The sequence below is a fragment of the Ambystoma mexicanum genome, chromosome 12 (genome assembly GCF_040938575.1).
Source record: "Ambystoma mexicanum isolate Mex_15411 chromosome 12, UKY_AmexF1_1, whole genome shotgun sequence".
Lineage (NCBI taxonomy): Eukaryota > Metazoa > Chordata > Amphibia > Caudata > Ambystomatidae > Ambystoma > Ambystoma mexicanum.
This window is the reverse complement of record NC_090936.1, coordinates 1,054,818,999-1,054,844,325: the sequence shown is the minus strand read 5'-3', so window position 1 is coordinate 1,054,844,325 and position 25,327 is coordinate 1,054,818,999. Positions and strand designations below refer to the sequence as shown.

The 25,327-nt window shown below is 45.4% G+C and overlaps 1 protein-coding gene across 4 annotated transcripts in view; it reads right to left on the bottom strand.

Annotated features, from left to right (window-relative positions):
- The window catches only part of AHCYL2 (adenosylhomocysteinase like 2), a 1,110,190-nt gene that overhangs the window by 85,762 nt on the left and 999,101 nt on the right, over positions 1–25,327 (bottom strand). For all 4 annotated transcript variants that reach the window (XM_069629580.1, XM_069629582.1, XM_069629581.1 and 1 more), the window contains one exon: positions 4,820–4,940. In XM_069629580.1, coding sequence (XP_069485681.1) covers positions 4,820–4,940 — 121 coding nt within the window. The remainder of the gene's footprint in view (positions 1–4,819; positions 4,941–25,327) is intronic.

The following is a 25,327-nucleotide window of genomic DNA, read 5'->3' as shown; positions in this document are numbered from 1 at the left end:
CCTCCAAAAGTGGTGCCACTCTGTCTGGGTACCACAGGGGGTGTGGGAGGGGGTTTAGGCACCCTGGACTGAGTTGCTGTGGCAACTCAAGTCGCATTCTTGTGTGATTGGCCCAAGTGGTGAGACAGCCGGCTCACCACTTAGCATGTTTGATTGACAGCTAGGCTGGGGGTTTCTTGCATAAAAGCAGGGCTTTTGGGACTGGAACTTCAGAAGTCGCCACAGGACCTGAGAATCCGAAGAGGGAGAAGCTGAGCCGACCTGCAACGACGACACCACAGGTGGAGCCCTGCCGAACCGTCTCACCACTTCCCGACGACAGAGGAGATCTTCTTGCCGGAGAGTCTCTTCCCCTTGAGCTGGTGGGGACAACCAGTTTGCTTTCTTTTTCGCCTACCAGGACGTCTAGTGGTCGAATTGCCGGTGCCAAGCACTCCGCCAACCGGATAGCCACTTACCACTGAACCGCGAAAGAAAGGACCGCTCCTTTGAATCGAGAAACTCTGCGGCTGGTTTCTTCCCTGGCAGCACAACAACCTCCTGCTTTCCTACCCGACGAGATCTCTTCTGCCGGACAAAGCACAGACTCGCAATCGCTGCCAGGAACAACTGCCCCCGCTGGAGTGTTCTCACCATTTCAAGGTACTGTGTCCGCCTGGTGTCCCTTTCTATAGATTGCTACAAGGTGACAGTAAATCCTAAACCTTCTAGATTGGGCTGGCCTCTTGACCATCTAACTGGTCCCTTTCTTTTTGTCCAACTTCTTTCTGAACCTTCGAGACTTTTGTGCACTTTTCAACCGTGACACCTTGGACACATTTCGTTCTGATCCTCTTAAAGTGGATCCGGCTTTCTGAACTCTAACTTCACGGTTTTGATTCTGCCTTCCCCTCTTGTTGTGTTCTTTTGAAAGTGTTGGGATCTGTTTCAATTTATGCTCTGCCTTTCTGTCCCTTTTAAACCGAATTATTAGAGTGCCATCTGCGTTAAGCGCTCACCGCTGTCTGAAAATAAGTCGTGCTTTACTTAAGTCTTGTCTAATATTCTTTTAAGGGAGTGTATATACTTTAGTGACTGTTTAACTTGCTTGAGATTAGTGCCAGTGTGTTTTCATAGATGTGTTTTTAAATAAACAATTATATACCTTTTACACCAAAGCTCTGGTCAGTGTTTGCTTGTTCTACCGTGTTTGCTTGTTCTACCGTGTTTACCTGCCCTATTGTGTATGCTCTGTATACTGCCTAACTCTTCCTGAGAGAAGTCTGACTGCTCAGCCGCAGCTACCAGGTAAATCTGGGTGGTGCAGACTGCTACCAATTGGGTTTACTGCTAACTCCTGTAGTCCTAAACTTTTTGCAGTGGTCCCTAAGGTTTCTGCCTAACAGCCTTGTCCAGGCCACCTGGATGACCGTGGTCCGGGGATGAGCAGGTGAGACACCTTCAGATTTCTCACACATCCTGTTGCAGTGTAGCAGACCCTTTTTCCTGGTCCTTGGTCGTGGTGAAGAAACGGAGGACGTCTGGTGGGCTCCTGTGCAGCACTCGAGAGAGGGACTCCACAGCAATGGATTCTCCTTGATTCAACGGCTCTGTGGTTTTTGTGCCTTTTTCTCAGCACCAATGAAGAATGAACAGCTCTGGTTAGAAGTCACTTGATCCCTCGGTGAGGGGACACTGGATGAAGATTTCCTGCTCCTGTAGGGTCCTCTGGATGTCCACAAAAAGTTTGGCCAGATTTGCACTTCCGAAGACAATTCCCTTTGATGATGGTCAGGGGTCCCCAGGCATTGGGATTCTGAAGCCTTGGAAAGTTACAGCAAGTCGGGTGTTGTGCCAAAATGAAGATTGTCTTTAGACTAGTTGGTCACACCAACCCAAGGGAGGAAGTTGTCCCATGCAGGTCTTCCTAGTTGAAACAAAATCAGGGTCAACACAGCTGCAGGGCTTCGTGGGGCAGGTCCAGGAGGGTGCTGCTGGCATCTCTTCACATCTTCGTCAGATGTCCTCCAGTGGTCGACTGCCTCTAGTCCCAAAAATCTCACCTTTTAAGCAAGTTCCCATTCATTCACAGCCCTAGGCGGTCAAAGGTTCGAATGGCAAAAGGATCGAATGCCATGGGGTCGAGTCGATAGGACCTAAAAGAAAAAGGGGCGATTTCTTTTTTAAAAAATGTATATATTTTTTGGGGTTTCCGTATAGGAAAAAAAAATGATTTTACAGCAAAAACAGGGGTTTGGGGGGACCCCGCAAAAAAAAAAAATTCGACCCTTTTGTTTTTGGTCCTTTTGATTCAACCCTATTGTATTTAGATCCCTTTGATTCGAACCTTTGAACTATAACCTAACAATGTTACATGAGGAGTGGGATAGAGGAGTTACTATGTAACCCCCCAGCACTCCACCTAGGGTGGTGTGCGCTGGACCCACAAAATAAAAAGACAAGAGTCATCTTACTATTCTTGGGAACAGTAGTTCACCCAAGAAAATGTAGTTAAACATTTAGCTAAAGTCTAAGGGACTTCTCAGTGGCACTGCACAAAAGGTTCTGTGTCACAATTCAAAAACGCAGATGCCTATGGAGTTTACCAAACTCCCTTAAGCAGTACGAAACACAAAAAGCCTAGTCAGAAAAAACACATGGGCGATTGAGAAAAAAATCCCACTCACTCAGGAGTTAAAATTAAAAAGCCCCGAGTCCAGCAAAATAGCTGGGGGTCTCCAAGGCTAAAGGGAATTGGCACAGAAATGAAAATCTTTCTCTAGCAGCCTCAAAATTTCTTGCACAGGGAACGGATCCAGAACTTTGAAAAAGCATCTCCCCAGCGGATGGGCATGAGGCCTTCTGAAAAAGGACAGGCAGTAACCCTCTCCCGTGGGCTACCTCGCTAGAATAGTCACTGTTCTGCATTTGCAGTGGGAAATTCGGTTGTTGCCAGCTTGTGGTGTGAGCCACCTTCCTGTCGAATTTAGGCCTCCCTACTACAAAGGATCCTGCTCTGGAAGGTTGCCCACGCACCCGGCCATTCTTGCAGATGCTGTGAGAGTCTGCCTCCCACTGGGGTCTTGCGGGTTAAGGCTTTGAAGGGGCTGAAGCAGCGGCTGATGGTAAAGTTGCTTGGGCGGACTTGGCCCCCCCCTCCCTTGTCCACAAGGGAATCTTCTTTGGCCCCTTTGACTAGCCAGTCCTCTCCCTCTTCCAACTGAGTAGAAATTAAAGGACCAACCCCTCCAAGATGGTCCACTGGGAGATGGTTGTGGCTGTCTGATAGAGGCACCAAGGGATTTGACTTCCGCCTTTGAGGTCTGCAGCTTCTCTAAGCTTCAGATAGCCTTGCTACCAAACAGCTGAGTGACGTCAAAGGGCATGTTGAGGAGACTAGACTGCACGTCCGGTGCAAATCCAGACTTCCTCAACCACGCTAATCTGCATATCACTGCTTGCCGCCATGGCTCTACGGATGCTTTCAGCAGGGTCCAGTCCTGACTGAATAGACTCACACATATTCAGTCTCTTATAACTTTCAGGAAGCCATCTCGTTCTTCCCCTTCGGGAATATGTTCAGCCGCTCTGGGCTATACAGTCCCACAGGGTGAATGTAAATTTAGCTAAAGCACAAGTGGCATTTGCAGATTTAAGAGCCATGCTTGCGGCACAATCAATTTGAATCTTTTTAAAGACCCTATCCAACACTTTCCCCAAATATTTTAAGACTGGAGTTTGTTTATATAATTGCGCCAGTCCTAAAATATGTTGGGCAGGGTGTTTAGTGCCTTTAAAAAAATATAGAGTCACCCTCAATGTTATTTCCAGCAATTATATCACATAGAACCTTAAAAAAATCATTCCATTGGCAGCTAGCCTTCAGAGAAAATCCCCTCTCTTGCCACTAAATAGGCCAGATACACAAAAATAAAAAAGGGGTAATAAGGAAACATGTTTAGGGGACATGAGGCCCATAATTCCCAAAATAGGAATTCTGTCTTCACAATGTTCTGGAGGATATATATGCAGGACGGATTGGCCCTATTGCAGGTGTGATGTGCAGAAAAGAGATATGGGTGTTGTGGTGCTTGCCAGGAAATCACAGGGAAATGCAGGTATTGGTAAATGATGGCCGTTTTGGAGGTTCCCATGCATATTCTGGGGCTATATAAAGGTGCACATAGTTTACAGTTTTAGCCTTCACATACTTCAAGTCTGTGGGGCTTGGGCAAAGACATGTATAAAGCTATAACCAGGATAAGCAAATTCTGTACACTGGCAGGGGATTCAAAATCTTTATTCGAAGGACACAAATAAATTCAGTAAAACCACTAAATTCCAGATTTAACCAATCAATGAAAGAAAAACTGAAAAACAAAATCTAACAAGCACTTTGCTAGAATTTTCAATGAGGACCAGCTGCTGCAGATGGTGACCTCAGGTTCAAATACACAGCTACTCATGGGCTCTTACGGGCGAGAAAGGAGAGTTCTAAAATTGGAAGACGCAGCAGTGATTCTGAATTAAAGCATTGTGGGTACATCACCACTAACGGAACATGTTGCACAGAGATGCAGGATTAGTGGCAAACATGTTTTAGCCAACAAATATTCTACAAGCCATAATTACAAGGAGAGGGGTCATTACAGCAACCGTTTTTTTTTTACATGCTTTTGTGTGTCTCTGCGCACGCACTTCTGGCATGTGAGAGGAGGTCGGGCTACAGACCAGCCTTTTTAAACCAGTCTAACATCAGGCTGCATTTTGCTCATTTCTATAGACTATCACATTAGACATCTTTGTTCCATATCCTATTAGGTATTTTTTATAGTGGTACCTGTAATAATTTGGTTTGAAAGGCCCGTTCTTATTCAATCCCAGGTATTTTGCTTGATCATCCGAGAGTTCTGTTAGGTGGGCATCAAACGTTGGAAGGTGAAGACTTGCCACATACTCATCTGAAACAAAATCAATAGTGGTGTTATGGCATTATGCGAGAAAAAAAGCTATGTTTCATGAACAAGCCACATCAGGACATGCAAGTGAAACCAAGGAGTGTGGAAGTCTGGTTACTGACAGTCTCTAAAGATATAGGTAGCAAATTCAGTCATTGCCAGTTCCTAAATTAAATGTCCCCACTACTGTGATCCCACTGACAATGTCCATGTATACTGGAAACCCTCTGTGGTCCACTCTGTCTCAGAGAATCCTCACTTCCCTAGGTTTGAAATCGAGTGGGTGCAACGGAGGTAAACATTTTACCCGACTTGCATTTTGAGAATAAAGTTTTAAGATTCTTGACTGCTCTTGGTTCAGAAACCATTCCCCTTGATCATGTGCCATCTGATGTACCTCCTTGTCTAAAAACAAGGTGTTACATGTCTGACAGAAATAGCCACAGTCCACCACCACGAGAAGGCTGGGAGAGAAGCAACAAGCTAGAGGTGGCGATTGACACCTTAAGCGAGTGGGGACCAGATCATCCCCATATATGGAGAGTAGGAAGATTTCAGCTGTCCAGGGCAGACTAGAGCTGGGTGAAAGAACAAGTCAGTAAACGCCACTGAGGAACAGGGAGTGCATGGTAGGCTTTCCCAGCTGTGGGCAGCCCCCCAGGAAATAAAAATCAAGAGCAGGGAAGTGATCAGGGATATAAGGCTGACCCAATATTCATTGAAATACTTGGGAGCAGCTGCTGCTATTGGAAGGACTGCAGTTGCTCGCGTCTCCTAGAGAAGACTCTGAAACTCTGACAAGCTTTGGACAATCGTTCTGAGAGGGATCGGATCACCAGATTCAGTGAAGAGGGTTCAGCTAAACCTAAAAACTAGCAAACTAAAGACAAAGATAAGAGTCCGAGTGGATGTTAGACAGGGCATCGACAATGTTAGGGAAGATTTCTCTTTGCACAACTTTCCCCCCACAGTCCTATGGCTCCCAAACCGTAAGCTCATATTTCTGAACCTGTCCTGACATTTTACAGGCAAGTGAAGCCTTCAGCTTCACCCCCCTGGCCTTTTGCTCATTTTGTTATAGGGAAACTGTTCAGTCCTTCAGACTATCAGTCCTGGGAAACTAGGTTTCCCTTTTGACTTACACTTTTCTAACTTTTTAACATTGCACATAGCTTCTTACACTGCAGTGCAATGGGGATACTTTTGTATCACCCTAGCCTTTTACACTTGGGATTGTTGGTTACCTTTGTATGGGTCTAAAGACAAGCTGGTGGCAGCAATTATTTTAACATTTTTTTTATTTCTAGTGTGCACATTCGCATTTACTGCATATGGCTATTAGATGTGGCTAGTGATTTGATTTTGATTTTTGAGTGCCATAAAATGGCCATGCCACAATATTGTTGCTTGTTTGGCCATGTTATTTGGCCTTCTTCCTGCCTTGCCAGAAAATCCCATATATGGTCATGCATTTGCCCAGGAAAGCCATAGCGTGTGTGCATGGGTGTCTGTCTCAGGAAGGGAGTGGGACTGTCTGGTTCCATTGCACATTCCTGGAGCCAGAGACTCTGGGTGTGGGACATGAGTGAAACACACAGTGGTCCCTGATTGAACTGCTGGTGGCTGCTTGAATGGTGGAGACCCTTACCACTTGTGGGCTTGGACTTCCTTCCTGACCGGATTTTTGATAAGAGGACGACATTTTTTCAGATCAGCATTGGTGCCAGGAATCCTGTGTAGAAAAACAGCTGACTGAAGATCGAAGAAGACTGCTGAAGAGACCCAGCATCCCTTCCTGCGTATGACCCAGAGAAGCCCTGTTGAACTAACCTATATGCGAAGACTCTGTGCAGTGCTTCAAACACTGGGCTGGTGGGACCAACTAGTCGCGACATGTTCGATGATCCAACCATCTTGAGGAGCCTTCGAAAGTGTCCCTGGATCATCCGGTGTACTGGCCAGCTCTCCAGTGGGTTACCTTGCTAGAACATTCACTGTTCTGCATTTGCAGTGGGAAATGCTGTTGCCAGCTTGTGGTGTGAGCCACATTCCCGCCAAATTTAGGCCTCCCTACTTCAAAGGATCCTGCTCTGGAATGTCTTCAACTGCGACTGGAAGGACGCCTGCCGCTGCCAGTGTGCAGTGGGCATAGCGGGAACTCACCTTAGCCCAGTCTTGCGAAATGTCCTGAAGTGATCTGCATTGACGCTTTCTGCATCACCAAGGGTTGCACTCTGCTCATGGGCCCGACCGGAAAATTCCTTGCTCCCACAGCTTCTGGGCACCTTTCATTGAAACTAAGTGCAGGACAACCAACCTCCAGTGACCCCCAGTTAACCCATCCAGTCCTCTGGGAAAATCAGAGTCAGGGGGGTAAGTAAACGCAAAGCATTTGTCTCCTCCATAGGATAACATTGAGAGCAAGTCTCTTTGATCCCTTCCATTCCACTGCTTTTTGGTCGTCACACCTGGGTAGTGAAACCTCAAAGATAAGAACATATCTTTACTTACCAATAGCTTTGTTGAAGCTCTTCTCTTGATCATATTTCTCCAACACAAGCATTGTATGGAGAAGCATTGTGACTTGTGGGCACCAGGCCCCACTTTTTATAGGGACTGAACTTCTGAAGCTAAGGCATATTTCTTGTGACTTGGTTCCCTCTTACTGCATCACTTACTTCGCTTGTTTTATTATTTTAAGTCAGTGAATGCATATTCTAAGTACTTTCCACCTGGGCAGACAGGTTAGCGCTGTGGGAACCAGAGCCAACAAATTACTCATGTGCTTATATATATGTTTATTATTGAGTGTTGAGCGATATCACCTGCTTTTTCAATTTTCTTGTGTGTTTTGGGCCTAGACTAAATATTGTATTTTTGTACTGTGAGGTTGGCATCATGGAAGGATACACAGACAACAGATTCAAGGTATAATAAATGTTTTATTAAAGAAAACAGATCAGGATGGATTAAGGCCTAACTTGCCCTATACGAAGATGGGATTTCCCTACCTAAAGAAACAAAGGAAAGTCAGTGTCAGAGTTCAAATGAAAAGTCTGTGTCCAAAACATAGAGCTGGCCCTCACAACTAATGAAGCAATGCGTAGGGATGTCAACCCTAAACTAAATGTTCCAAACAAGGTTCTGAGCCATTTTCAGCTGGAGCTTATTCTTCAGCTGCTTTTCTCCAAATGTCAATAGGTTTGTTATAAGGTTCACTTAATATAAGAAAGTTCCATACTTTTATACAGGTCAGGATGCCCTTCCCCAAGTTCAATATAGTTCCAAGGCAACCTGTCTCAGGATTCCCTTCCCCAAGTTCAATGTTAAAGAATGCCACAAAAAGTAGTATCTTGAAGCTTTGTTCTTTATTCGACGTCTCAATAATTATTTACAGTTCAGGTTTCTCTTCACCAAATCTTGTATGCTTCAATGATCGCTTTCCTTTTCAAAACAACAGCAAACTTTGGCATATAGGGTATTCTGGTCTTGGTGAAGTTATATATATATTTTTGACATTCTTTATTGGTCGATTCACATCTCAAGACATTCAACATTACATTATACCATTGAGGTGCAGCAGCGAGGTTAAGAACAGGTATAACATGTGGACTGCGGCGGGTTTCCCTCGGCGCTCTATCGTTTGGGAGTAAACACTGTTCGAGGACATCATTCTATCCTGAGGGCTCATGCAAGCTGCACAGATCACCATGGGCCTTGGCCGCTTAGTCAGGTATTATTTCCCCTGCCTCTGGCTCCGATCCCTGGGACAAGAGGTAGGACACAAAGGGGGCGCAAATATTCTTGGGCCTGGCCTGTAGACCACACAGAAGTCCATAATCCCTGTCGACATCACTAAGTCAGGTCAGATCCCTGAGCCCGGTTTGTACCCCAGGTGGGTTCGCACCAGCCATTTCAATAAATACACCACCTCATTATTATTATCAAGCATGTTGTGAGCAGCTTCCAGATTTGTTAGGAATCCCGGGTGACCAGCCGAACATGCAACACAGTACATCACATGGCATAGCGGAGACTGCCTCCACCACCCCCTCCCAAAGACTCCCGCAGCTTGGGACACAAACATAACATATGTATAAAATCTGCTGATTCAGCATTACATCTTGGGCAGGTACTTGCCCCAGCGCGATTAAACTAGTGGAGGCGGGCTGGAGTAATGTACATTCTGTGCAGGGTCTTGTATTGAATCAGTTGCAGCCGTGTATTAAATGCCCCGCTGTGCGTGCGCCTACAGAGCATTGCTCATTGCTTATCTGTGAAGGGTGAACCTGCATCCTCCTCCCACTTTCCGGGGGGGGGTCTCTCTGGATTAGCCCATAAACTGTGGACACCACCCTCCCCGCAGCTGGAGAGCCCACTAGGTATTGTAGCAGCCTTAATGTTTGTGGAATGTTAGGAAACAGTGGAGACCATGCTTTGAATGCAGCTCGTATTCTGAATTATTGTAATGTGCGATGAAACCCCCCCAACCCATCCTAACAGAAATGTCTTTGTGCGATACTAATGTCCCCTCGGGGTACACGTCAGCCATGTACTCAATCCCTCTCCACTCTTGTATTACTGCCTCATCACAAGTCGGTGGAACACACTATGTTCCATATCTGTAGACCCGGGTCAAACGGGATGTTGATCCTCAATCGCTTCAACACCCTATTCCATGCATCGATCGGGCAGGCCACAGGGTCGAACTTTCATTTATCTGCCACCCTCCTTGTTAGCAGGGCCCCTTGCAATGTACAGGGGTGCACCAAGCCTATCAGTTTGTACGTGAGTGTATCGAGGGCCCCCTGGCATCCAGTAGGACGCGTAGTAAGCCATAAAATACAATTCCCCATCCGGCGCCGCCACGCTCCCAAGGGAGCATCAAGGTTTCCCAGCCTAGCTCCCAGCCACACAGGGATATTTTGGAAGATGTAAAGAAGTTTCGGGACTATCACCATTTTAACTATTGCTATCCGCCCCAACGAGAGCGGTAGTCTACACCAGCCACCCACCTTATACTTCAGCACATTCAGATACCTAGCGTGGTTGTCCTCCAGTAGTGTCTGGGCATTGCGGCTCACCCGCACCCCAAAGTATGTGCCAACTTCTGCTCCCACCTGTAACACCCAATAACCGTGGGTCTGAGCGTGCCTTCATTCAGCGGGAACAAGGTTGACTTGGCCCAGTTTATTTGAAGGCCGGACACCCTCCAAAATACCACTATTTCCTGCGAAAGTGGTCCCAAGTTATCCACGGGATCCCTAAAATATAAAAGTGTGTTCTGCGTAAAGTGGAAGCAACCGGTCCATCAGAAACTTAGCAAAGATTTTTGTATCTCGAATGTGCAGGGAAATGGGGCAATAAGAAGACACTCCATGTGTTCCTTTCCAGGCTTGAGAATCACAGTGATCACTGTCTCTCGCATCATAGGGGGCAGCTGACCTGCCTTCATCGCCTCTTCCCACACTGACAAGTGCTGGGTGATCTCAGGGCCCATTCTTTACAAAACTCGGCCGTAACTCCATCCGTGATGGGCGCCTTGGTTGTGAGGAGTGCATGTATAGCCATCAAGATTTTATCCTGCGTAACCGGTTTTGCAAGCATCTCAAATTCCTCGCAAGACAGGCAAGGATGCCTTGTGCACATATTGCTCCAGCTCGGGGGCCGGACTCGACCCCCCTTGAGGTATATAGGCGCTCATAAAACTGGTAGAAGACATTCAGAATGGCATTCGGCTCTACTACCACCTCCCCAACCTGGTTTCTCATGGTGGGAATAACCGTAGGCCCCCTTTCGCGTCTAAGCATTGCAGCAAGTTGCCTGCCTTCTTCCCCAGATCTACGGGCCATTGCCGGGCGCACCATATATTACTTCCCGCTCCGCCAAATCATTTCATTGAAGCGGTCCAATGCAGCCCTTAGGTTGGAGGTGTCGCCCGGGTACCCCCCCCCCCCCCCCTCAGCCCTGTTCTCATAATGCTCAATTTCCAATTCAGTCTCGGACAGTTGTCTACATATTGTCTTCAGTATCCCCAGCTCCAGAGACAGGTATCCCCTTGCAGCACAACTTTAAAGCCCTCCCATGTGGAGCTCATCGTGGAGACCGATCCCAGGTCCTCTTGGAAATAGCACTTGACAAGATTCAGCACCTCACTTTTAAACACGATGTCGGACAGGGCTGCCGCCTTGAACCGCCAGGAGGGGCGTGACGCCACCTCATCCCCTGGATCCAGTGATCAGAGGACGGGCGAGTGCTTTGACAGTGTTCTGGGAAGGAGGGTGCAGTCAGTCAGTCCTGCATATAAACGGCAAAGACCGTCAAGTGGAACGTATATTCCCTGCCCTCTGGCTGAAGTAGTCACCAGACATCCCCCAACTCCAGTTGCTCCATACACTGCCTCAATGTCGCCGCTCTAATCCGCTAGTGGGATCCCCCCCCCCCTGGATCTATCCTCTGGGCCCAGTGCAAGGTTAAGCTCCCCTGCCCAGATAATATTAGTATGTAGGTATTTGTAACATATAGCAGGGAATGAAAGATGGAGGGGTCATCTACATTCGAGCCATAGAGGTTAACGTCACCAATGTGGAACCCCAGCAACCAGAGACAATCACAAACCTACCCGCCGGGTCAATTTCAGTATCCATAGTACAGAACTGCAGCGACTTTTGTATCAGTATCATTGCCCCTGCTGAATATGTTGAGTAGAAAGTGCAAAGCCTGCATTCCCCCAGGATCTGACCACTGCTCCGTTTCCCCTCCAACAAGTCAGATTCCTGCAAGAGGACCACCTTAGCGCCATGTCTTTTCCCAGTACTGGAAAGCCCATGCACAGTCCAGCTTATGTTCATACAGCTCACCATCGCCCTCACATTGTGTCATAGGGCCCTCCCTGCACTGCCCTTTCCCTGTGCACTCCCGTCATCCCTCCCCCCACCTCCAAGGGTAACCTGTGTACAAGAGATGTGAATCATTTTGTGATAACCCCATCCTGACCACCCTTCCTCATCTCACCTTGACAACCAGTGTACCCCCCCCCCCTGCTCCCACCCACACTGCACCACCCCCAAATGGCAGTAGATTGACACCCCCCCCCCCCCCCCAACTACCCTTCGATCAGCAAACAAGGGCCATTGCCCGGGGATGCCGGACTACACAACTCAAGGGGCCGTGTGCCGCTGCAGACCTCTAATTTCTATTGGACTGACTCATTACATATTCAAGAACATTTACACCCCCACCAGTAGGAACAACAAAGCAAGGCAAAAACAGCAACAATAGAACTGCAGAATCATTTGCAGCAGCACTTTCTGGGTTATCCCTTCGAAATGCACACTGGAATGCCATCGAGAGCAGAACTAGCCCCAGAGGTGCTGGCCTTGGAGCTCAACAACCTCCTCACTCCTTCGGCAGCGTTTCCACGAAGTCATGCACAGCCCCTGGGTCAGTGAAGAAGTGCGCCTGTCCCCCGTGCTGCACCCGCAGCTTGGATGGATACAGCATTGCATATTGTAGACCCTGGCCCCGGAGAGCATGTTTTGCCGCCAGGAAAGAGGCAAGCCTTCTGCACAGTCAGGGTGAAGTCTGGGTAGAACCAGGAGTTCTGGTATGTCAAGTCCCCAAGTCCGCGGGCCCTGCGCAGAATCGCGTCATGGTCCCTATAATTCAGCAAGCGGGCTATTATCGGGTGGGGGCTCCCCTCAAGGCTGCTCGCAGTTAGGTATCGACACCTCCACTCCTCGCCACATCTATACAGTACCGACAGGCAGGGCAGGCACCCCACAAGCCTAGCAGGATCCAGTGCCCTGCTTCCCCACAGCACGGCAGGGTCAGCCCTACCTCCCTGCACCATCAATGCAGGGCTCCAGTTTCTTCAAGTGTCAATTGTTGGGCGCACCCTGCTTCACTGGGATGGCGACCCGCCACTGGCAGATGCGCAACAGAGTCACACTCGCCCCCACCAATGATGCGGATGGCCTCTCTCGCCAGGACCGGCCAGTAGTCTGAAGCCGGCCTGCTGCAGGTGGAGGGAGGGACAGCGCCTCACCCGCCCCCCTCCAATGGTATGGCCGGCTGGTCTTCCTCACCAGGCCCAGCCGGCAAGTCAGTGACAGCCCGCTGCAAGTATAAGGGGGCGGAGGCCCCCCCCCCACTCCCGCCGATGTGGCCGGCCTCCCTCTCTCCGGTTCCTCCTCCACATCCCCTACAGGGGAGTGTCAGAACTGTGGTACACCCCCGCCAGACCCCTCAGACAGGCAAGTGTGCTCCTGGGGCCAGCTCACCCTGGAACACAGTGAAGCTGCTGTTTCGCTTCTCTTGGCACCAGTGACCCACAATATGGTGCACTGCTCAGCTCCCAGGTGAGCACCTGAGCAGCTGCCACTCACCACGGGCTCCGAAAACCGTACAGCCCCTGCCACTGCTCTCACATGCTCCTCCAGTGGGTGCGGCTGTCGGCCTCCCCCGTGTCTGACCCGGGCAGAGCGCAAGAGAGAGTGGCCATCTTGGTCGCTAGCCCCCCCCCTCCCCTTGGCGCAGTTGTTAGACCACCCATTACAAGTCACGCAACCAGGAATCTTACATTCACTTTAGCAGGTCTTGATTCAACAGGTAGTTCTCTGATCTAGGCGCAGTTGTTGAATCACATGATTCACCCATTACAGGTCATGCAACCAGGAACTTCCAGGATTCCCTCAGTATTTCAATCTGCAGCCAAACAAGTGGTTTCTCAACTTAAGACTCCAACTTTTCACACAGTGTTATGCTATGTAGTTTCATGTTTGCTTTCAGTTCATTATGTAATACTAGTAGTTGTGCTGTTTCATATCACTCAATTTTCAAAATGGATACTCTTTCCTTTCACTTTGAAATTCAATAGGTGCAAGTTGTACATATCTCATTCAGTTCAGTATTCAATAAATGGACCCTTACTAGATTTCAGTCAATTCAGTGTTCAATAAATGTAACATTACCAGTTTCATTCAATAAGGGCAACCTGACTTGCTTCATCCAGCTCAGTATTTGCTAAGTGCAACTTGGCTCGTTTCATTCAATTTGGCATTCAATAAAGGCAACTTAGCCTTTTCATTCTGTTCAATAAACGTAGGCTTGTTAGTTTCATTCAGTTTGCAAATTCAGTATTCGATAAATGCAACTTTGCCGGTTACAGTTACTTTAGTGTTCAACACGGGCAACTGTGCACGTTTCATTCAATTCAGTATTCAATAGTGCGTCTTTGCCGGTTTTGTTCACTTCAATATTCATTGTTAATTGTTCATTTCAATGTTCATTAAAGGTAATGTTGCCAGTTTTCAGGGACCGCTATGTTATGCGCATTCCCTTGGAGTGCTCAAGTGTTTCTGGTGTCTGACACTTACCCGTGTCGGCAGCTCCTTTCTGTGCAGCTTTCCCCCAGACGGGACAGCCTGTGCGGCAGGTGGTTTATCCAGCCCCCCTCCGGCTCTTGTGCACAGCTTCACCTCTGCTTCCCGACCGCTTCTGCTGTCCGCCTTCCCGTTCGGGAAACCTCCCAGCAGAGTCCCACCAGCCGGACTCTCAGAATCTGGAGTGGCGTTTCGGCTTCTCGCATGGCTCCTTCCTCTGTGTCTTCCTGTTCATCTGTTTCTCTCTCTTTGCCTCTGCGGTCCACCTCTTATACACCTGTGGTCCTGTAACGCCTGCAGGTGCCCTTCATTAATTAAGGCTGCCTTGTCCCGATTATAGGGACATGCCTGCCCTTCCTTCATCTTCTTCGTCCCAGTAACAGAGTGGTGGGAGTAAATGGCATCTATTACACTCAGTTACTACTTCCTCGTCTCAGTATTAAAGTGGGGAAATTGTGTAATGTTCCCAACTCTGAAGTGCTTCATCATATCAGTACTTTTAGATTGCCCAATAGGTGAATAAGGGGGAACGGATTTATGACCCTAAAAGGTCGGGGGAATTTTAGGCGAGTTGTTACGAGGATAAAGTGAATACTGTGTTCTATCCCAAGATACATCATTCCCAATTCTTCTCCTCATTCTCATATGTTGGGGTGAATAATATCTCCTGTTATTCGACTGGACAAGGGAGCATGGGGAACAATATCCCATAACTACCTCTGGGATTGGTTTTCTTCCTTAAAGAAAAATGTGGAATACTACGACTCACCTAAGTGCATCCCACATCCAATCCCCAAGGACCCCCCTCTACCCAGGTGATCCTCCCGGTCTGGTCCCTGGGAAACTAGACACGATTATTTGTCCAGTGGTTGATTGGCTTTTCAGTGGGATTTTCATGTTTAACTATTTGTTATTTCCAGTTAATGTTCATTGGTATGGTTTGGGCCTTAACTTTAGTCTTCAGAACGCTGGTGGGAACCCAAGCCAAGATGGAGAGAAGGAACAGTAGTCTTGATTGGGTGAAGGGAAAACAATGGACTGATTCAAACATTCTAAACTGCTTTTCATTCTTGATATCATTTGTGCAGGTCATGTTTTTGTTTTCTCCTGAGTTTTGGGCCTAGGATCTCTTGTGAAACCATCAGTTCCTTGAAGAAACCTCATTACAAGTCACATTTCATCTTCTGAGGAAAAGGACTTTATTTCAGAAAAGAATTTTTTGAATTCATCGAACTTCCACTTTGAGCTAAGTACTTTTTGTCAGACTATCCAACAGCTCTTCTACATGTGTAAACCTTTCATTTGGCTTGATTTATGCAACTAATGAGAACTCTGGTCCTTCAGGGGTTAAGCGTTTGACTTTCTGGTGCATGTGATATGCGCGTGTTTTTAGAGAGGTTCATTTGCGTCAACATCCTCTAAAGTTATTTGCTTACCTTGTTAGATGTGCTTATGTCACTTCTGTCTCAAGAGAGAAGTCAGCAGCTGTGTCGCGTTGGTCAAGATCCAATGGAGGTGAGGAATCCTGGCTGCGGATACTTCGTCTGCTTTGCATTATATGAGGTGATGGTTGGAAATTTCTTCCAGACCTCCTTCCTTCAACAAGGTAAGCTTGCGCTTTCATTTTTTCTCGGCAAAGCGTTTTTGTTTCCTGATTGTGCAGTGATTTTAGAGTTAAAAAGACATTACTGTTTCTGTTACTCATTGTTTTGTGCACGGTGTGCGCGACGATTGAGTATAGCTGCAGCCTGTAGCAGTTTCCTTTTTTAGGCAACAAAGAATCACCGCCTAGTTTTAGAAGGGCGCGTATGCACACACAGAGGGTGCAACTGCAGGGCGATTTCTTTTTCTTCAACAAACTTTATTAATGTAAATGTGACACGCTGAAGTGGGAACATTGCTTTCTCATTCCCATTTAACCAAGTGTGAGCTAAACTACGATTAACTTCCTTATTTTCCAAACTGAGCTGAGAATCCAATGTTATTCTGCCTAAAACTGGAATTGACACTTTTTTGTGCTTGTGACAATCCTTGGTGGGCAATAAGGAGATCTCTTAGATTATATGGCAAATCTGAGTTCAAAAGAATAGTTCATCACAATTCTCATTGAACACTACCAACCCAGTGCAAGCAGGAAAGAAATCGTGCCAAACTCGAGGACTCATTCTTTTTCAGACTGTTCCAAGGAATCTAAGTGTAGTCTGCTGACTAGACCCATTTCCTGTTGAGAATAAAAAGGTACACACTTAAATTCTATGAATTTAGACAAAATTAGAAATTAAGGTTTCTGCACAGGTAACTTGAGAAAGGACCTGGGAATAAAAAGTGTCATGAGCAAAACAAGTTAAAAAGAATAAAAATCTTCTAGGCAGTTGCAGAGGAGATTTCAGGTAATTTATCCTTTGTGTTATGGGACAATATTATTTTAAGATGGGAATGTAAGAATATAATATTGTATGAATCTCATCTATGCAGATACCGGAAGAAGATTGAAGATCCGGCGTCGGAGTTTGTTATTTTGTCCACTTCCCCCCCCACCCCCGGGATGTCACAGACTCAGCTGTATTAAGATTAGTTGAGCGTGCAACATCTTGGTAGGACAGTGCGGCTCAGCAGCTCCTGCGTTGAAATGAAGACTGGTCATGACACTCCCTTGCTTGTACACCCCCACTGATGGGATACAAAAACTGTTAGGAATTATATTGATCTTTCCCACTGCCCTAGGCACTTTAGACTGAAGCGAGTCTCACAGACAGAGGGGAGAGGGCCGTGCTAAGAAACCCTGCACAAACACAATATTGCATTAAATACAGATGTATAGACTTAGTGCGTGCATATAAGGAGGCGCCATTTGTGTATTTCTGGTATTTCTTTTTAATGTATTTATTCTAGATGGTTTTAAAAAAAAAATTACAACAGTGTTTAAAACAAGATAGTAATAAATTAACACATTACTTAATATCACATGATCCCAATACCTAAATATTAAAACCGTTGCCTATATTCCAATTCATCACTTACATCAATATAGCACAAAATAGACACTTTCAAAATTGATAGTTCTAAACAATTCACTACACAGTTATAAACAGTTCATTACTTTAAACACAAAGCCAATTACTTTAAAAAAGGATACCAAACAATTAATTTCACATTACAATATTGCACATTTTTTATAAGATCAAATCCTAAACCATTTAAAACCTCTTAATTCATGGAACATAGATGAACCAATTAAAATGTTAAACGGAGGATAGCGCTGTAGGACATTAGGACAAAAAACAAACTATCAAATATCATAAAATCGGTCCGACAGACTAAGATATCAACAGGTTTAAGAGACTTGTTAATGGACCGATAATGTATCACATACATTATATAAATCCATACACTTCATAAAAGCAGTGATTGCTAAACCTTCTGAAGTATTCTGGATGTTGAACAACAGGACCCTATATATTCATGTTCCCCACTGTGACCCCATTTTGCAAATCTTGCACACAACAAAACACCTTTCATTACACAGTGACGAGAAAGCAAATGCTTAATCATTTGCGTCTCCAATTGTCTTACAGAAACGACAATAAGATCTGTCACTACCTATCAATTTCCTACATAAAAGCGTTGGAAATCTATTTCAGCTGAGTTTTAGCAGGATCGTTCGGTAGTATCTATTAGGAAATTGTAAGAGAAGGGGCGAAATAACCCTGTGTCTCTTATGATCCCACTGTAGGTGCGACAGAAGGGTATGATTGAAATGTAGCTCTTATAACAATCCAGTCTCTCTCCAAGAGCAGCCTTTTAACCCTTTCTGGATTTGAAATGAGGATCTCTCTATCCACACCGATAACTATCAGACCTTGATCACAGGTCTCCCAGACTCCATTCAGAAACTTATTTGGATTTGGTCCTGGACCACATGCATCCAATAATGTTCCTAAATCTGCGTCTAGCATGTAGGGGAGAGGCATAATCATCCTGTGGAAAAGGGTTAACAGTCACCCGAACCGCCAGGGTGGCTAAACCCAAATCAAATCTAATGGCTGCCACAGGGACAGAGTTGGGTATCTTAAGAATCCGCCTCCATATCATGCCCTCTAGTGTTTCCCAAAACTTTGCTAAATCACAGTGATGTAATTCCATCCCATACACTTTGGCACTGTTTTACCCTCATCATAAAAAATAACCAAGGGTTTGATAGATAACACCCCAAATTTTTGGTCCAATTTAATCAGCTGATTAGAAAGAATATTGGCTGTCTAAGGAGAGCTCAGAGACCGGCTCCTGAAGACCGAGCCATAAGTGGGAATTCCAGACAGAGCACACTAGATGCTTTATCTATAGGGACCCCTTGCATATTCCAATTTTTTCGTTTCTTTCTCTGTCCGCTTGACAACACCAAAACCTGGGTCTTCTTAGGGTTAACAGACCATTCTCATCTGCGTAGACTGCAAATGTATTAATCAGCCATTGGAGACCGACCTTAGTACAGTCAAGGAATAAGAAATCATCAGCATATGCTAATCAAGGGATACGCAGCTCACCCAGTTTTGGAGTAACCAGTCCCACCTCAGTTAAAGATTCCCCCCACATCCGATACATCCAAGTTGAATAAACATGGGGCAAGCGCACATAGCCCTTTCTCAATCACACCCACATCTGTATCCTCCGGGATAGGATCCGTTTTAGGTTAAGTATAACCCTTATTCCTGCATTGCCATATAGTCCTATGATGAGCCACAATAGATCTCCTGGCAGCCCCCACCTCATAAGCTTGTACCACAACCGATAGCGAATAACCCAGTCAAAGGCTGTAGAGAGGTCAATTGAGGCCACATAGATATCTCCACCAGATCATACCCAGGCTGTTTCCTGTAATGCCCTCATAAGCAAACCATTAAGGTTCGTTGAATGACCTGTCCGAAACCCAGTCTGGAATTTAGTCGCTGGGAAACCTTCATCCACTCATTTAAATGTAGGAGTAGAATAGAAGCAAACATTTTACAGTCTGCGTCTATAAGAGCCATTGACTGATATTTCCTATCCTAATCTCTCCCCCGCGTTTAAAGATGGGGACCACATATGCCGTTTGCCAGGAAGTTGGGAGGTCTCCATTTTCCAAAATACTCTTAAAGAGCATAGTAAGAATGTGCGCCCAAACAAACAGCTGCCCCTTAAAGATATTAGTGAGCCCATTGGGGCTTGCCACCCAGAAAGCATTAGCACTTTTAATCAGGCCCAGCACTACCTCAATCAATAATGGGCTGCCAGTCTCCAGACCAATATAAGGTCAAGCAACTGACATCCTCACCCAAACCTCCTGGTCTAACCCCATACATATTGGAAAAGAAATCTACCCATTGGGTTTCAGATATCGCATTCAATTGACTAATAGTGGAAAGTTCTTGGCCATTGATCAACGACCAAAAGGATCTCTGGTTTCTTAACAGCACCCTTTTGTAGTGTTACTGCTTTTATGGATTTACAATAGTTTTTATATCTTTGTTTGACCAATCTTATTCTTTTGTGATTGGTCCCACTTCGAGCAGCGGATCGACCTAAAGGAACGGAGCATAGACTTTTTCCCTGGCCAACTGTAGATTAAAATTGTCTGACTACAGCCTGGTGTACCCAGCCTCATACCTGGATTAATTCTGGCCCCGTTGATCAAACCAACCGGAAAGGAATCAAACCTAGTGGGGTTAAATACACATTGTTTCTACTTAAGGGTACTAGTGCTCATAACGTCAGTTAATTTGCTATTAAGGATCCTTACATTCTGATTAGACCATCTGATCCCTTTGCCCTGTCCCGCAGTGCTGTGATCAATTAGATCCCCTTTGGTCATTTTATTCACCAGTATATCAAACTCCACTTTGAAGACACTATGGTCGCTCCATTGTTTGCAAAGACTAACCCCTTTATTTGGACCACATAGATCAGCATATGTAAAAATATAATCTATAGTAGAGGAGCGATCTCTGTTCCAGGTTGGTATTGCAGTATCACATGAGCCTAGGGCTCCATTCAAACAGATCAGACCCATTGATTCCATTGAGAGATTCCACATTCTCCCCCATTGTCGTTTTTGATTTCTTTTAACCATACCTGGAAGGGTCTCCTACGCTTTATCACCAGTGTCCGACACACAACAGTCCAAATTTAGATTCCCAGCTAAGATTACCCTCCTGTTAGGAGCATCACTCTGCCAATCCTGTACTAAGGCGGTAATATGCTAAAAAAAAAAAACATTCAGTTCTGATAACCCCTTCTGCCAATAAACATTAACTAGCAGAATGTTCAGATTGACCACATCGGGAAAAACATTAACTGCCATGATGCCCAATGTGAGATCAAGCATAGGACTTGAAGTTATGCCCAACGTCCCCTTTATTGCAATGATCAGGCCGACCGAAGGCTTCCCTACCTTATTTCATTTAGCAAATTGGGAAAACACCTCGCACCCATCAATAGATAAATTGTCTAAGTGCCATGGCTCTTGTAGAAAGATACAGTTGCACTCCCTTAGCATGGTAGTGGTTTCAGGATTATTTAACATAGTCCATGACAACAACATCAATTTCATTTCCTCCTCAATCAACCCTATGGCCTACATGTGCAGTGTGTGGATCAATTCCACAAAGCTTGTTTGATTCTGTACCAATCCTGTATATTGAAGCCTGTATAAGGTTGCCTTGCTTGCCGAGGACTATGTCTTGGAGTACCACTTAAATTCCCCCTATATTGAAAATGGTTTTTAACGAGGAGCTGCTTCTCCTCAAGTATTATCACCTCGAACCCCAGTTTCCCCAAATTATCACTGACATAACCAGATTCAGTAGCAAATGGGAGTTAAAGTACACATTACATTTCTCCCATTGGTCCTAATCTGGAAATTGTATTCTATTAAGGTTAAAGGAGGATAAAAGGCTCAAATTTGGGATTTCTGCAAAGATTTGGAGTACATTTCCCCTGTTCAGACAAACGATTATTCCTACCCCCAAAGGCTGGTCATCTATATAATTTAAGTGGAATATAAGTCATTATTATGTTTGAAATTAGCAACCTTCAATTTCTCATTCTCGCCTTTCATATTCTCAAAACCAAGAAGACTCTTGCTACCCTTGCTCCCCTCAGAATACTCGGGTGTCTCAGCTCTCCCAGGCCCGCAGGGTTCCGATCACATTGGCCAAAGGAGTCTTTCATACAAACACTGTCAATTATGCATTTGGTACATAAAGTTTGCCCCAAAGATTATCACGGTCCGGGTCTTGTAGGGATGAGAGCCCACAAGGACTCAAAACCCTTGCCCAGAAAGCTTGGCCTCCCAATTTCCTGAGTGGGTATTAATCCCTCAGTCTTTCCTTCAGATTACATCAAAGTTCTCACCAAGAGATCGGTTTGTAAGCCAATCTCAATCCTTGTCCGTTGTAACCTCTCTGCAATGTTCTTAATATGGTGATTGTGATCATTTAACGCCAATTGCATCTACCCACTACTATTGGCATCCTCAACCAATTCACTCAATCCCCAAAACTCTCTTCCATCACAAGGGCCATCACTTTCTGTTTGGAATCTCCTCTAAGGCTTCTCTTGGCCATTGACTCTGCAATGGTTAAATTGCAGAGATATTTACGTGATGTGTTGTGCATTAATGTTTTTAACATTCTTTGGTTTCTTGACCCTGTACCCCTTTTCATTCTTACTATGTAGTTCCCCTCTCTTAGGTGCCTCGTCAATGGTAAGATCTATAATTTCCTTAGCAGCATTAGGGGAGTTTCGAGCAGTTAAGACTTTGACCAGTGGTGGTGGGCTCCTCAGACACTAACCTCAGAATCCCCTTTGTGATCAGTGATCTCAACAGGGAAACGCTCCATCCTTGGGGCGCCATCCGCCCGATTAATAGCTGACCTCTGTTTAACTACTAACATGCAAGATTTCACCAGGACCTCTAATCTGTTTTTTTTATTTATTAATTTTATTGGTTTACTTACAAACCTTTAAAATAACATTCATACAGTTTATATCTCTTTACAATATAACCATCTTTCCACACACCACATCACACGAGTCCTCCATTGATCGCCACAAGGGGTGTAACGTCCTCTTGGGCACAGGTTTACGTGCCTATCACAAGAATACATTATTTACTCCGCTAGCCGTTTAATTGTCGCCAAAAAATGTGTTAGTGGCAATATGAGTTTCTTATCTGTTCCATCGAACATTTGTTGCCACCAATCATCTGCGTTAAGCGATGGATGGGCATTGTTCCAGCGGTCCAAGTGTCGAGTTCTTTCTCTTCACAAGCTGGTACAAAATAACACTAGATGCTTTAGCATTTCAGTTTGTTGTGAGCAACAACGGCACATTGGATCCAGTTTCTCGTTAACGGACCATGCTCTTAAGCGTTCTTTCGTTTTGAACATGTTGAGTCGGAAGCTCATGAATAATCGTCTAGCATTTGGATCAGGGAATAGTTCGATGTATTTTCGCAATTTGTTGTAAGCACAGACTTTCAGTGGGACCTCGCTCATTAGTTTCGAAGCTACCCTTTTTGCGCAAGTCAACTCCCAATCCATCCTCCAGATTTTTGTTTTTGCTGCATCTGGATTACCATGAAGCATCTCTGGAGTGATGTCGTATTCTGCCATCAAGTTTTCGCATCCTTTCAGCCACATTTCCAGAACTTCTTGGGTCATTGAGGTGGCGTTGTGAAGGATTTTAAATTGCGGAATTTGTTCGCAAGCTTTTGTTTTCCGGTATATCGATAAGAGATTCCAACACACTCGTGAGTGGATAGATATTAACGAAAGTTCATATCGGATCACCGCAGTCGCTATTCATTTCGGTAACCCCAGTACTTTGGGGTCCAGTAGATGTTTTCCAACGTGGACCATATCTCCCACGAACAACCCAGCGCATTTTCCGCCCCGTACATTAAGACTGGTATTACCTTTTGTTGGTAAAAACGAAGCACTGCTTTCAAAGAAAACTTACCAAATTTATTTTTTAGCACTAAGCCCTGAATCGCCAATTTACATTTTTGCTTTGTCACAGTGGTCCATGGCTCATCGTTGAGACAAGCACTAATGGTCATGCCGAGATATTTAACTCTGGATACTGTCTGCAATTTTACTCCTCCCATAGACCAAAATTGTTGAGATGCCCGTCGTACCTTGCCCCCTTTAAGGTTTTTAAGGACAAGAATCTCGCATTTCTGTGTGTTGACAGACGATTTTTAACCACATTGCTGCACTGCGTTGATTTTTCTTTGCAGGCCAATAGGTGTTAAGTCCAGCAATATGAGGTCATCCGCATAGAGCAGCCAATTTAGATACGATCTGTGTAGTTTTGGGGCAAATGATTTTACCTCCTCACTGGAAGTTCCAATGTCGGATTTAAATAGACTGAATATCGCAACTGCCAAGGGACAACCCTGCTTCACTCCCTTGAATGTTGAAACCGGTGCTGATAAGGTACCGGATTGATCCATACGTATCCTAATCGAAGTGTTAGTGTGCAGTTCTTTTACTGCCGCCGTTAGGTCTTCTGGGCAGCCCCAAGTACGCATTTTAGTCCATAGCAAATCTCGGTCGATCGTATCAAATGCGTAAGAAAAATCAATAAAGGAAATATATATTGGTTTTCCAGATCTTATCGCTTCCATTTTCAATAAGTTCAGCAACAGCAAGTTCAACGAGCAACCAACTTGCTTAACAAATCCAGTCTGACGTCTATGTGTTTTGAGGTTGTGGCCCATTTTACTAGTTTAGATTGCAGCATTGTTGCGTAAATCTTCCCCCAACACGTCGAGGAGCGCAACCGGCCGATAGTTATTCGGGCACGTCCTGTCCCCCTTTTTAAACACTGGTACAATCACTGCTGTTTTCCATGATTTTGGTGTCTGGCACTGATCATTCGCTCTCTGGAAGAGGGCCACACAGACGTCTGCCCATAGCTCTGGCTGTTGCTTGATAGTAAAAATTGTTAAGCCGTCTGGACCAGGGGCACGTGAATTATTAGCTTTCCTGATTATTCTTACAATCAGGTCTTTGGGGAAAGTTAAAGCCCATTTTTTGGAAGTTGGCACGTCCAAGTTTCGAGGCCCTACTTTTTCTTTGTATACTTCTTTAAAATGGGCTATCCATGCTGTCTCCGATACCATTGCTACTTGCAGGGCCATTTGGGGAGCTTGTGTGTCATTAATTAGGTTCCAAAAGGCTTGAGTGTTCTTGTTTTGGAGGCATTCTAACATTCGCTCCAAGTCATTTTGTAACATTATGCTTTTGTGAGATCTGATCCAGTTTCTGTATCTTTGTTTGGCGGCCTTGATCTTTAGACCACATGTGTCTTTATCCGCTGCTCGAGCTTGGAGAATTGACTGTCTTCAGTCGCTTTTGAGTTAATATTTCTAGGTCAAAGCAACAAAGGCGTGTCATGTTCGCGTGTTTAGAGCCGCCATTATGGGTCTTGAAATCGGCCAATAAATGTGCATACTCAAGAGATGTTCGGCTAGCACAATATTGATTTGATATCCGAGTTACCTCCTCTTCAGCTAATCTTAGCCTCACTCGACTAGCTTCTACTTTAATCTTCTGCGTCCATTTTGCTTCATCTTTTCCCCCGATGTTTGTGAATTCCATGATTAACATGTCATGATCACTATGCTTCCTTTGGGGCACCTTTAGTGTTTTCACACATTGATGGAGGTCAGCTGATACAAAAATTTAATCAATTATGGAGCCATGTGTCTCGCGGTTCCAAGTCATAGTTGGTGGTATATTCTCCTAGGTTGCATCCATTCAGTATTTGTAGGTTTCTAGCACTCATTTCCGTCATCCATTGTGACGATACATTTTTGCTCTGTGCTGTCTTCGAGTTGAAGTGATCGATATTTAAGTCACCCCAGAGTATTATGTTGGACCCTTTTTGAGCCACAAGTAAGCGATCGATGATGGTGATACTGTGTCGATGAACTCTTGTTTCCCTGCTCTCCCATGGTTCCAG